Source organism: Ahaetulla prasina, chromosome 2 (genome assembly GCF_028640845.1).
Source record: "Ahaetulla prasina isolate Xishuangbanna chromosome 2, ASM2864084v1, whole genome shotgun sequence".
Taxonomy (NCBI): Eukaryota; Metazoa; Chordata; class Lepidosauria; order Squamata; family Colubridae; genus Ahaetulla; species Ahaetulla prasina.
Window position 1 is genome coordinate 78,145,005 of NC_080540.1, and position 13,558 is coordinate 78,158,562.

The window sequence follows — 13,558 nt, forward strand, 5'->3', positions numbered from 1 at the left end:
GTGTGTTTTTATATGGCTGTACACCGCCCTGAGTCCTTAGGGAGATAGGGCGGTATAGAAATACGAATAAATAAATAAATAAATAAATAAATGTAAGAATGGTAAAGCAATTGTATGGTGAGACACGGTGCCGCAGTGGCTACAGTGCAGTACTGCAGGCTACTTTTGCTGCCTGCCTGCAATTTGGCAGTTCGGAACTCACTAGGCTCGAGGTTGACTCAGCCTTCCATCCTTCTGTAAAATGAGGATCCAAATCGTTGGGGACAATATGCTGACTCTATAAACTGCTTAGAGAGGGCTGTAAAGCACCGTAAAGCGGTATGTAAGTCTTAAGTGCTATTGCTATTGCTATTGCTATTGCTATTGCTATGGAGAAAGGGGTTTTCCCAGGTGAGCACTGAGATGCGTATAAGATATGGAGAGGAAGACTGGAAATAGAATAAATTATTGGATCTCATCATATCAACTGCAGTTTATGGAATACTAACATAAATATTGTTTTAAAAACCACAGCACAACACACTTTCATGAGCTAGCAGGGGAAAGACAGTCAAAAAAAGCTGGTGGCACAGAGAAGCTGGGATGTAGTCCTTCTCTTTCCTTGGGGCGCCAACTGCCTCTGAAGTTGTTCTGTTTTGGAAACCACTTTCCAACTATCCGCTATGTAGAACCAGGAAGCCCAACAGAAGGTGCTTTGTGTCGCCTGCCAGCATGTCTGAGGCTGAGGGTTTTCCAAACCTGGCAATGTAGCCTGCCAGAGATTTGCCTCCAGTCCCTCTGTCGCTCGTCTCAGACTTCAGTCCTTTCATAAGCTGACGGCCAGCCCCAGGTGGGCTAAACCTTTGTTCCTGTGAGAATATGAGAACTCTTGGAGCAGTATTTGTGGATGTTAAGAAGAGACACTCATTTTGCTTACTGATGAAGTGAGATGATTAATTTCCCTTCTAGTTAAAGCCTTATGGCCTTTAAAAAAAATGCTGGCCTAGAAAAGTTCAGCAACTGAATAAATGAGAGGAACCGCTCTCCCCCTGCCAAGTTCCTTACCTAATTGTTTTCCCTTCAATATTTTTCTTGTCAAATGCAGCACAGTTGGTATTATCAACTCTCTGCTCTGAGCAGCAGGTCAGAGATTTTTTTTTTCTGGAGGTTAAGTTTTGGAATGTATGAAAAATTGGTAAACTGTAAAAAAAAAAAAGAATGCTGGGTTATTCCAGTAAGCAAAATTAAACTGTAGAATCTTGTCTGAACTAGGAGTATTAATGACCTCATACATTCCTGCTTACAGTTTTCCTGCAAAAAAGTAGATGATGCCATTTTCCATCCGTAATTGGAATCTTCCAAATTTGTGCCCAGTGGTCTACTTATTAGGAAAGAGAAGACGAAGAGAAGAAGAATTCCTTTTGTACAGATAGTCCTTGACCTACAAACACAGTTGAGCCCAATTTTTTTGTTCCTAAGTGAAATATTTGTTAAGTGATTTTTGCCCCACTTTACGACCTTTCTTTCCACAGTTGTTAAATGAATCACTGCAGTTGGTAAATTAGTAACACGGCTGCTTAAGTGAACCTGGTTTTTCCATTGACCTTTACTTGTCAGAAGGTCACCAAAAGTGAACACATGACCCCGGCACACTGCAAGGGTCATAAATGTGAATCTGTTGCCAGATATCTGAATTTGGATCACATGACCATGGGGATGCTACAAAGGTCGTAAGTGTGAAAAAAGTCAGTTTTTTCAGTGCTGTTGTAACTTGGTCACTAAGTGAACTGTTGTAAGTCGAGGATTATATATAATTGTTTTCGTTTTTCCCACTGCATTAAATTTAGCCCATTTGCCTAACAGCCGCCTTCTCTTCCTGCTGTTGCTCTCCTCACTTTCTTATTTATTTATTTATTTATTTATTGATTTGATTTCTTCTCCCGAAGGACTCAGGGCGGTGTACAGGCAACAATAAAATACAAACACCACAATATACGATTTAAAATACGAGTTAAAAAACTTATTATAATTAGCCTAGAACTTTAAAATTTATAAAACCAAACCCCATTTAAAATTAGTAGAAAATTTAAAATCGATAAAATTTATGTAATTTAAAATTTAAAATTTAAAAAGCCAGCCCCGCGCGAATAAAAAGGTATGTCTTCAGTTCGCGGCGGAAAGTCCGAAGGTCAGGTATTTGACGTAAGCCTGGGGGAAGCTCGTTCCAAAGTGTGGGAGCCCCCACAGAGAAGGCCCTTCCTCTGGGGGCCGCCAGCCGACATTGTTTGGCGGACGGCACCCTGAGAAGTCCCTCTCTGTGAGAGCGTACAGGTCGGTGGGAGGCATGTGGTAACAGCAGGCGGTCCCGTAAGTACCCAGGCCCTAAGCCATGGAGCGCTTTAAAGGTCGTAACCAACACCTTAAAGTGCACTCGGAAGGCCACAGGTAGCCAGTGCAGTCTGCGCAGGAGCGGTGTTACGTGGGAGCTACGCAAAGCTCCCTCTATCACCCGCGCAGCTGCATTCTGGACTAACTGAAGCCTCCGAGTGCACAAGAGCAGGGATACTGCCTGTACAGCATGCCAAGTACTTTTCTCAATTCTGGTCCAAATGCAACTGTGCGCTTGAAAGGGACAGAGGCAGCCCTGCTTACAGCCAGAGATTTAAAGCACTATCCTGTTTAGCATCTAAAAAGAGAGTTAAAGAGTAACTTGGTTATGGTGAGCAAAGCAAAAGGGCTAAGAGCTGTTTATGGGAAATGACAATAGGGATACCAAAGGGCTTGGAAATTAAAAGCTACTCAGATGAACCAAAGAAATAAAACACTTTCTTTTACTATGAGAGTAACTAAACAGTAGCATAGCCTGCAAGAGACTGGGAAGTACAAGTGGATGTAGGCTCAAAGGCTGTCTAAATTTGGCCTGCTGTGACTTTAGATTAACCCATGGTCCAAGGTAGATGTCGTTACTTGACATTCCCAAGGCTGATGCTAATGTCATCTTCCAACCCATAATTTCAAGCTGGAGTTTTCTGTCTTTATTCAGGACTCTATTGTCCACTGAAGATTTACAAAGCAACATATTCTCTCTCTCTCTCTCTCTCTCTCCCCGCTTCTCCCTCCCTCCCTCCATGACCCCCCTGTGTATTTTGGGGCTGAGTGGGGGAACGGCACATAATAAAAACTTCAATATATAGCTAAGCAAAGTCCAGAAAATGTGCAGCCTGTCCCTATTCATTAACATTGATTGTCCCTGTTGAGAAGGAGGGTGCTTGACTCTCTGGAGCAAGAAATCAGTAATCCAAACAGCTAGACGCTTTGTTTTATTGCCATGGTAGTCCTGCTGCCTGATAGTTAGGCGCAGAAAATGTGAAGCGCTGCTTGAATTTATAACCCTTTTCTCAAAAAAATGGAATTCTGTAGTAATCGGAAAAGGCTTGCCTTAGATTTCCACCTGCAGAATCTAAGATAAGATATTAACTGCTTTGCTTTCTTACAGGGATTCAAATACAGGTAATCCTCGACTTGCAATGGTTCATTTAGTGACCGTTCAAAGTTGCAACAGCACCGAAAAATGTGACTTCTGACTGTTTTTCAGAGTTATAACCTTTGCATTATCACATGTGGTCATGTGATCAAAAATTCAGATGCTTGGCAACTGGTTCACATTTATGACCATTGCTCTGTCCCAGGGTCCTGCGACTCCCTTTTGCTATCTTTTGACAAGCAAAGTCTCACGTAATGACAGAAATTTTGGGCTCAATTATGGTCGTAAGTCGAGGAATACCTGTATATGCATGTGAATTCAAAGTGAAGTTTTTATTTATTATTGGGCAAATTTCCCCACTTGTAATCTTTCCAGTGGATTCTAATTCTATTAATCTCTATTTAGAAATACCTTCAATAATATTTGTTAGAATTTACTCATCCATAGAAAAATTGAATTGCTGCTCAAATCTGAAGAAATTTTCTAAATGTGATACTGGTGTTCCATAATCATTTTCTGTACTTGTCTGTTCCTGTTCTCTTTGCCACAGTCTTTTTTTACCAGTGGGTCCTGTGACCTGAAATGCCACAGAAAAGGATGTGCCTGGAAACAATAACTTGTCACTTTGCTGAATTTCTAAAATAATGAACTAAATCATGAACTTGGCTTCATTAAAAATATGGAGCAGTATTTTGCTTATTGTTAGTAGCTTTTTGATATGTTAAATATCAAAGGATGATATTGAGGATTGTAAGTAAATGATTGACAGTGCTGAATAAACAAATAAGGTTTATCTTCTGTTCCACTAAAAAAAAATTGGACTTCCTTTAATCTATAGTGTAGTTGAAGAGCATTGATCACATTATCTAGCTATTAATCAATCAGAATAGAGTTGGAAGGGAACTTAGAGGTCTTCTTCAAGCAGGAGACCCTATACAATTGGAGACAAGTGGCTATCCAGTCTCTTCTTAAAAGTGATGAAGTACCTCAACTTCTGAAGGCAAGCTGTTCCACTGATTAATTGTCCTCACTGTTGGGAAGTTTCTCCTTAATTCCAGGTTGCTTCTCCTTGATTAGTTTCCATCCATTGTTTCTTGCCTTGCCTCCTGGTGCTTTGGAAATTAGGTTGACCCACTCTTTTTTGTGGTATCTTTCTTTCTGGCCCTTTCTAATAATACTCTTAATGAAGTGAAGACAGAAAAAGTGTGTGAGATTGTGTGTGTGACAGAAATGGAAATGTTTGATCAGGGGTAAAACAATAGTAGTTTCTTAAAAGGCTGGAAACCTTTTTTTGGACTTTTTGCTGAAAATGGAAATTGATTTCTAGATTTGTTAATTAAAAAGGTTGAATATGAGATAGAAGGAAACTAAGTAAAGTATTTTACAGAGGGAGGAAGGGTATTGACTGTGCTTATAACTGCTATAAGGAAGATTTAAGGTCTCTTTTTCTTTTTCTTTTTTATGTATATTGATTTCCACACTTTTTCTTTTTATCTTCTCTCTTTTTCTTAACTTTTCTTTATATAATGTTATTTCTCTAGAAATCTCTAATAAAATTCATATTTAAAGAGATCTACCAGCAAGTAGATGAGTGGGATACTGACTGGTCCAATATACTAGAATTGTGACATTCAGCAAAGTCATCTGGGAATAGTTGAACATCGCTGTGTAGTTTAGGACTTATCAGATAGAAACTCATCTTGTCTCACTTCATGGTGCTCTCAATTTAGCAGAAACATTGGAGAATAGGTCCAGCAGAAGACTGTATGTGATATAGTTCTCATTATAGAATAATTGTAGTTCATATTCCTTTGGCTAAGAGAGATGAAATATTATATGCAAGTCCATCATACCAAAATGTAAAAACCAATCTTACTCTATTGAACACCTTTCAGATAGATATGTCCAACACTGGTAAGGAACTCTACTATGATGTCCCAACAGAGTAAGGACATGCCAAAATGATGAGGGCTGTTTTATGGCACTATGTGTATATCTTCCCCAAACTGATCTCTCTGTCTCTCTCTCTCTCTTTTCTCTCTCTCTCTCTCTCTGCTGATACAGGACCTCTCAGCAGCCCAGCATCTGCTGCCTGTTTTAAAACTGTTTGCCAGAGAAGGGAAGCTACTGACTTCAAAAGGAAGAAATGAATTCTACGGAAATCCCCATCCAGACAGAGATGATAGACATGGTTCCAAATGGAAAACATTCAGTATTAAATACCTCTTCCATGGGAAATGACAGGTGAGGTGGCTTGCAAGCCCTGGCTTATCTGACTGATTCAGATTGCAGGATTGAGTTAATGCACTTGTCCTGAATATAAGATTATCTTTTGTAGTGGACAGGATTACTGTCACTTCACTCTCTGATCCACAAATATTTGCCCATTAGCACCCACTCACTCTTTTGCTGCTGTTTCCACTTCCGTTTTTTTAATCTGTCTTCTTCCCATGACTACAGAACATTGCTGGGTTGTCCTGATCAATGCTGCCATCTAATTAGTGACCTGCAGATACGCTGAACATTTTTATTCTTCTGTTCAGTCGAATCTGATTCTTGGAAATGGCTTGAGCAAGTCCCTGCCATTTTCCTGGCAAGTTTTTTTTTCAAAAATGGCTTCCCATTGCCTGCTTCTACAGCTCAGATAAAACCCAGCTGGCTTTGTGCCTAAAGTGGGACTAGAATTTATGGTTTCTAGTCTGATGCCTTAACCAATGCTCAAATCTGGCTCTTAACCCCTAGTAAACAGAATTATATATTCATTATTTAATGCAAGATCAAATGGAAGGTAGGGAACTGAACCAGACTGAAGCCCGGTTGATCTTACATTTCAGCCCTGTGGCCTACTTTGTACTATTAGCTTAGTACAGGTAGTTCTCGACTTATGACCACAAAATTTCTGTTGCTAACCTTTCTTCCCCATTTGAGAAGACAAATCAACTCATCAGAGATAAATAAAATCAAATTTTATTAAAAGAAAAGAGAAACTGTACATATCCTCTTTTTTTTTAACATTGAACATCCAAAATGCCAGCGTTCAGCAGTGAAAGAGATCAACTACACAGCTATTCAAAATATGGGGAAGAAAAGCTTGATTAAAACTTTAAAATTTACAATAGATGTAAGGGTGCTGGTAGACCACAGAATGTCATTTTTCTGCTACAAATGAGTATTTCTGCCTAAATTTATAGAAAGATATTGGAAAAAGCGAGGCGAAATGGGCACCAAACAAATCTAACTAATAAGTAAATAAATAAAACTTTACAATGATTATTACTGATCAGAAAAAGATTCTGAAGAGAAGCTCTTCCTCTTGTTGAGGATATGTTTAAAGTACTGAAGTACACACGATTATGTAGTGTGTATATTAAAAAATGTGCAATATTTGTACAGTGTGGTAAATAAAGATTCAATTTAACTCAATACTCTTAGCTAAACCTTTTACCTACATTATGAGAAACAACCATTCCATGAAACAGTTCTGTTTTGTTTTACTTGTTCTCCTCCTCCACCCCTCCCCCCTCCCCAGCAAACAGACCAGGTACTTCTCTATGTCTATGTCAGGGGTCTGCAAACTTGGCTCTTTTAAGACTTGTGGACTTCAATTCCCAGAGTTCCTCAGCAAGCTTTGGGAGTTGAAGTCCACAAGTCTTAAAAGAGCCAAGTTTGCAGACCCCTGGTCTATGTGACAAAAGGACTTGATTCCTCATTGGCTACACATCTTGGTGTGCACTCTGCATGAGGGGATAATTATGGGGAATGTCTGAGTTCTGCTGACTGGCAAAGGAAGAACATTCATAACAGCAATAAATCTTGATTTACCTAATCAATAGACGGATATAATGGAAGCTTTGGGACTTTCTATTTAGCCAGCTAATAAATGCAAATTTGTTTCTTATTGATTTTATGGTACTTTCAACTTTGCAATCAGATACACAACTGACAGGAATGCTGCAGTATCCAACACATGAAATGCATTACGTTGTCTTTCTGAAAATGTGATTCTCCCCAACCAGATCATACTTGTATTGCTGCTGTCTAGAATTTTCAAGAAACATAGGCTAAAGTCTATGTTTAGAGTTAACTGCTAGTTTTTGGAGCATTTATTAAGGACAAACACAATATTCTGCTGCCACTATTTTATCTGGTGAAGGAAGTGGCAAACCATTTTTTAAAAAAAAATTAAGAAAAAGAATAGGAAGTATTCCTGTAATCACAAGCTGAGTTTATTATATCCAATATGTTCTTGGTAAATATAGTGTTGTAAATGCCAGCATGGCACCCTAGGTCTAGCTATATACTTTTTAAAGCAAAAATGCATTTGGAAACACAGGTTTTTAAGGCTTATTCATTCTATTTGAAGCTATTTTCATAAATGATATTGCCTTCCGCAAAATAAGAAGGACCTTTGGGAATACATAGCAAAAGTTAGAATAGAAATGGTGTTAGACTCTGTATGAAAAGATTCTTCAATAAAATTATTTCTTTTCCGTATGTCTAAGAAGCAGACCCGAAGGAAAAAAGAGATAATTCTGCAGCACTATTACCACTGATACTAATCCTTTGAGCCAGAGTTGGGAAAGGGGGAATTTCTAAGAGATGAGTATTTAAGTGAAGGTTCCCCCCCCCCCTTTTATCTTGTGATAGATTTGATGAGAACCAGGCGAATGTAACGGAGATGGAGGAGTTTCTTCCGCATGGTGCTGAAAAGAAACAGACCCATTTCACAGATGTAAGTTCTGGTATATTGTTCTGGGTTGATGGTTGAAATTTTAATATATTCATTGATAACTAAGTCATACATCTCCAGGGAAACTATTAACAGAAAAGATGGAAGACCAGTGCATATTTTGCAGGTGGTCTGGACAACAGCCATACAAATCCATTCAAAAAAAAAAAAAGATGCAATCTTTGGTTGTGTCCTTCTAGTCTACAACAAATAGCCTCTGAACCCAAACCAAGACTTTTGATGGTCTTTCCTCCTTGCTCTGCCTACCCAGAAGATGTCGAGTCAGAGTCAAGCGAATCAGAATGGAAGGGCATGTATCTATGATAACTCTCAAAATGAGAAAAATTGCTCTCAGTCCCTGGGATGAGAGAGGGATAGATAAAATAAAGTTCACCTTTCTCAGGAGCTGGTAGAAAAAAGAATTGCAGTACAATTTTAGGGGGTATAGGAAGTTCACCTGGACTTTATAGTCCAGATGAAACAGGATTTCAAAGCAGATGTTGCATAGGGGTGCCCTCTTCCTAAAGCTTATGATAAGAAACATGGGCAGCAAAAGATGAAAGATGGCTAGCATAGACCATGGCCTACTCCTTTTTGACCTGGGATGAGGACAGTGCATAGACACAGGGCAGAGAAGTGTTATGCTGCCATACAACTCTCTCTCAGACGCACACTCTTGTTTTTGTTTCAGTTTGAAGGGAAGACTTCTTTTGGGATGTCTGTTTTCAATCTCAGCAATGCCATCATGGGCAGTGGGATCCTTGGGCTGGCATATGCTATGGCCAACACTGGCATCCTCCTCTTTCTGTAAGTGCTGTGCTCATCATCAGAAGAGCTAGAGAGGAATCCACTCTCTCCTTTCTCAGCCAGATACTCTCCACAAATTTGGGGATTCCCAATATGGTGAAAAGTTATGCTGATTGTGGCAGTTCTGGACACTCTGATCCTAAATCCCTGGAGGATCTGTACTATTCTGGTACCTATGGTTAGCTTGTGCAGTTCTCTGTTGGTTTGCTCGATATACAATACCCATTTTCCAGGGAATTTATACTGCCTGATAAAACAGATCCTCACGTTATTGTTCTGGTAGCTTTTCTTTGCCAGGGACAACTATTGTATAGCCATGTCCTGATTATTTGGGATATAGTGGATTTGTCCATTACTTTGGAAATGCCATTTTTCCCCCGTTTTATCCAAAGACTGTTAAATAAAAGTCTCTTAGACCAATACCTTACTCTAATTCAGGGGTGTCAAATGCATGTTGTCATGTCGTTGTTGTCATGCGACATATCGCGACTCCCCCCCTTCACTAAACTGGGGTAGGTGTGGCCAGTGCGTGACGCATCTAGCCAGCGGGCCATGAGTTTGACACCCCTGCTCTAATGAAATGGGATTCCAATTATTGTCCTGTTCTACTAAACATAGCTACTAAACCAACACAGACAGAGTGGGATACACACAATTGCAATTGCAGACCACAGCTAAGAGAACTTATGATCCAATGGTGAATATACAAGCTGGCTGCCCCAAGGGTACTTTTTCAAGAGGCAACTGGACTTTCTTGGTTTTTCTTTGAAGATGTTTCGCTTCTCATCCAAGAAGTTTCTTCAGCTCAGAGCTAAAGAAGCTTCTTGGATGAGAAGCGAAACATCTTCAAAGAAAAACCAGAAAGTCCAGTTGCCTCTTGAAAGAGCATCTTTGGGACAACCATAATCTGGATGACTGAGAATCTCCTTAGACATGCATGCCGGCCATATATAAATATATCATGATTTATATCATGATATATTTTATGTTCCTTAAGAAACTGCTTAGCGTAAGGAGAGGCATGATGTTGGATCATTTATTTATACATTAATGAATGGAAAAGTTGGCAGAATTTGACCCTAAGCTAAGGTTATTGGCAAATGGAACTCCCATAGTCAGCAAATCAGCTGGGCTGAGTGCACAGAAGGCCTGGGAAGGAAAAGACAAAGGAGGTTTGTTAGGTTCCCACAATGTGGGAAATTAAGGTGGGCTGGGGCAGGTTAGTCTGGGGACAAACAGAACTGTAGTCTATTGATGGTTTGAGGCGGGAGTTGATGCTATAGAACACAAAGGATGCTCCTCTGCAATGAAGGGAGGGACAAAGTCAGCAAGCCTCTGGTCGGAGAACAAAGCCTCCAGGAGCTCTCTGCCTTCTATGTAACACTTAGCATGATCCTGAGTGAAATCAAAGCCTTATTAGAATGGCATAAATAGGGAGGAACAAGAAGATGCCTGTGAACTGGAGGCAGAAAAGAACAGTGGGGGAGGTTGGTCATTGCAAAAGGTCTTTGAGGGATGACTCTCATCTTGATATACATTTTGGATGTACTCTACTTCTGTTACTTCATAAAATCCCTGAAGAAAGGGAAGGATCCTTCCCAAACGGCAAGGAAGCCAACACAAACTCAGCCACCTACTTTGCTTTGCCTTTACTAGTCATTTCCCTCTAGCATCTGCATGAAGTAGAGACACAGAGTTGCTATTTTACCCTGAACAGTTAATGGGATGGAGGACAGGGCCAGCTCCTCTTGCTATGTAAATGTAACACTTGTCCTTCGTTTTTTTGGCAGTGTTAAGTCATCAGTCTCAACAGATTTCTTCTGGCTTGTATCAATTCCTTTTTCTACCGTAATTTTAACCTGGGTTGTAACCATCCTTGTTGACTATGCAAACCAAAGTGCAGGCCAAACCGTCTGCAAACAACATGGGGGGGTCAGGGTCTGTGTGCAGAGCTGTTGCATCTACTCTCTGAATCATCCACTACTCAGTTCAACTCAGAGCCCTGGATTCATTAATGCTTCATGCATGCTTTTTCCCCCCCTCAGACTTCCTAAACCAGGGGTCTCCAAACTTGGTCCCTTTAGGACTTGTGGACTTCAACTCCCAGAATCCCTCAGCCAGCAAACCTGGCTGAGGAACTCTGGGAGCTGAAGTCCACAAGTCTTAAAGGGACCAAGGTTGGAGACCCCTGTCCTATACTTCCATTTGTCTGCACCCTTTATCTGTAGACATCTGTATCATTTGCATCTTGACAGGGATGAGAATGACTGCACGTTGAGAGGAATGAAATGCTTTCAGTGAAGTGATCCGTTCTCTGCTTCCGAGGCTCCCTGGGGCTGATTTCTCATTTGGTTTGAGATTTTTGTTAGGAAGAGCAAAATATGGGCTCACAAGCCCTCCCAAGTTCTGGGAAGCAATTCAGCATCATGCGGCTACCCTGCAGAGAGCTTGCTTTTGTTCTTTGGTTGCGTTCAGCCACAAAGTTCAGCTAGGGATAGTGCTGGCATGCCTGTCCTCAATCTGCCAAGCCACATTTCTTTCACCAGGAAAAATTTCATGTCACTTTCAAAGCAAAAATGATCAAGCCCCCAGTTTTTCTAGAAGGCCTTCTCCTGGAGAACAGACATATTCATTCCCTGTCTTTCCTGCTACTCCTATTTTTAGTACTTGATCATAATTTTGGACTGTGAGCATCCCATAGAGTTGACTATCCTTTCTTTAGAACATCCCTGAGGTGTATTTGTCTGGAAACCTCCAATGTTCTCATTTGGTGGCCCACAAAAGGACCATACTGTGAACCCTGTCATGCAGATTGCTCAGTCTGCAGTTGTCCCATGTCTACCCTTTCTATGTAGGCATCTCATGGAGAAATTCAAGAATTTAATATTCCTGTGTTTGGGCAGAGTTATATTTCATAGGGGAATGTGACTTATCATACCAAAGGTTGCTTAGCCTTCTTCCAAGCCATCGAGGCTTATAGGTCCATCTTGCTTCTTAACAATGGACTGGCTGAGACAGAATAGTCCCAGAGATTCAGTGAAAGAAAACCTGATCCAGAAACACTTTTCTCTGCCTTTGTAACATGCCAGTGTCTGGAAGGAAGGCTCTGCCATTTCAGTGGGGGCTGAAATTACAACTGTTTGCCTTGTAGCAATTCAAACTTGGGATCGTGAACATTCTTGTACTGCAGTTCTCATCACTCCGGCCATCAACCATGATGGCTGGGATAATAGACATTATACTCCAATAACACTAAAGGCCCAAGGATAGGAAACTCTAGGAACCATTTTAGTTAAGAGCTGGCAATTATGTGTCATTCCTGTCCAGTCTGGATTTGTGGCTCAACAGGTGAAATGACATGTGCAGGAGATTGTGGAAATTCTCTGGAGCTCTTTATGCCAAGGTTTTTAGAAATGCAAATAAATTAAATTAAATCCATAGTGAAGATTGATTCAGAGAGTAGGACAAGAATAAAACCAGATGTGATTCATCATGGCCAAGATTCAGAAGAAGCACTTGGGAAATTGGGAAGGGACAGGTATTAATAGATTGCGGGGCTGTGTTGGCCCCACCTCTTTATAAAATTGGGTTGGAAAAATGGACTTTGAAAGAGGTGGGGTTCACTCCACACCTAGTCAGGTAGTTTAGTTTGAAGTACTTCCAGCAAGTATGTTTTATATTAGGAATTTCTGGCAGGAGGCATCAAAAATGTCCAGATGGTTCCTACAACAATGTAAGGGTAAAGCCCATAAAATAAGGGTGGATCTTTGATTTCACGGATGTGGCTGTCACCTTGATTTTTCTGACCTCCATTTGTGGTCATTCCTGCTTTAGAACAAGACTCTTGTTAAAGTTGCACTATAATTGGAAGAATTTATTGTAAGTGTGTTGAGTAATCGTACCCATCATTTCTAGCCTATTTCATGCCAAGATGGGGATGACTGATAAAAAGTTAAGGGCATATCAAGAAGATCAAGTAGCCACATTTCTTTCTTTTTTTTTTTACTGTGTTTCTAATTACTTCCAAATCTGAATGAAAATCCTGGTGTTTCAGATCTGACCTAGTGCATATTTTCTTGTCTGCCTCTTTGGGCAACAATTTCATCCCTTTCATCTTTATGTGTGGTGATAGCAATATGCTGGGTGGAGAGGAAGGAAGTGAAACGGGATATTGAAAAATTTAATGCACAGTAAAGAATTTCAAAGCTCATTACCGAGTTTTCAAAACAGCCTTGCTTCTTTCAATATGGTCATTTTATATTCCAATCACATGATTACACTATAGAATCTGAATATAGCATAGGGGCATTATCTTCTGGAGTTCTTTTTAATTTTTTCTCTTTTTGATAATCGCAACATGTACTTAACTAGAGTAGAATTATTTGCATGTCATTTATTCATGGTAGTAAATAATAAATAATTAGAACAGAGGTAGCTCTTGAAGTGATGAATTGAAACAATCGTTCAGATTGAACAATAGTTCAGTCTTGAATGAATAAAACCTCTATCCAGATGTAGAATAACTAATGCTGGGAGAGAATTACTTCCCAGCTGTTTGT

At 40.1% G+C, this 13,558-nt stretch overlaps 1 protein-coding gene across 1 annotated transcript in view; it reads left to right on the forward strand.

Annotated features, from left to right (window-relative positions):
• The window catches only part of SLC38A3 (solute carrier family 38 member 3), a 146,224-nt gene that overhangs the window by 108,098 nt on the left and 24,568 nt on the right, over nucleotides 1-13,558 (forward strand). Inside the window, exons 3-5 of the mRNA XM_058165807.1 lie at nucleotides 5,528-5,707; nucleotides 8,111-8,195; nucleotides 8,884-8,999. Coding sequence (XP_058021790.1) covers nucleotides 5,610-5,707; nucleotides 8,111-8,195; nucleotides 8,884-8,999 — 299 coding nt within the window. The 5' untranslated portion in view covers nucleotides 5,528-5,609. The remainder of the gene's footprint in view (nucleotides 1-5,527; nucleotides 5,708-8,110; nucleotides 8,196-8,883; nucleotides 9,000-13,558) is intronic.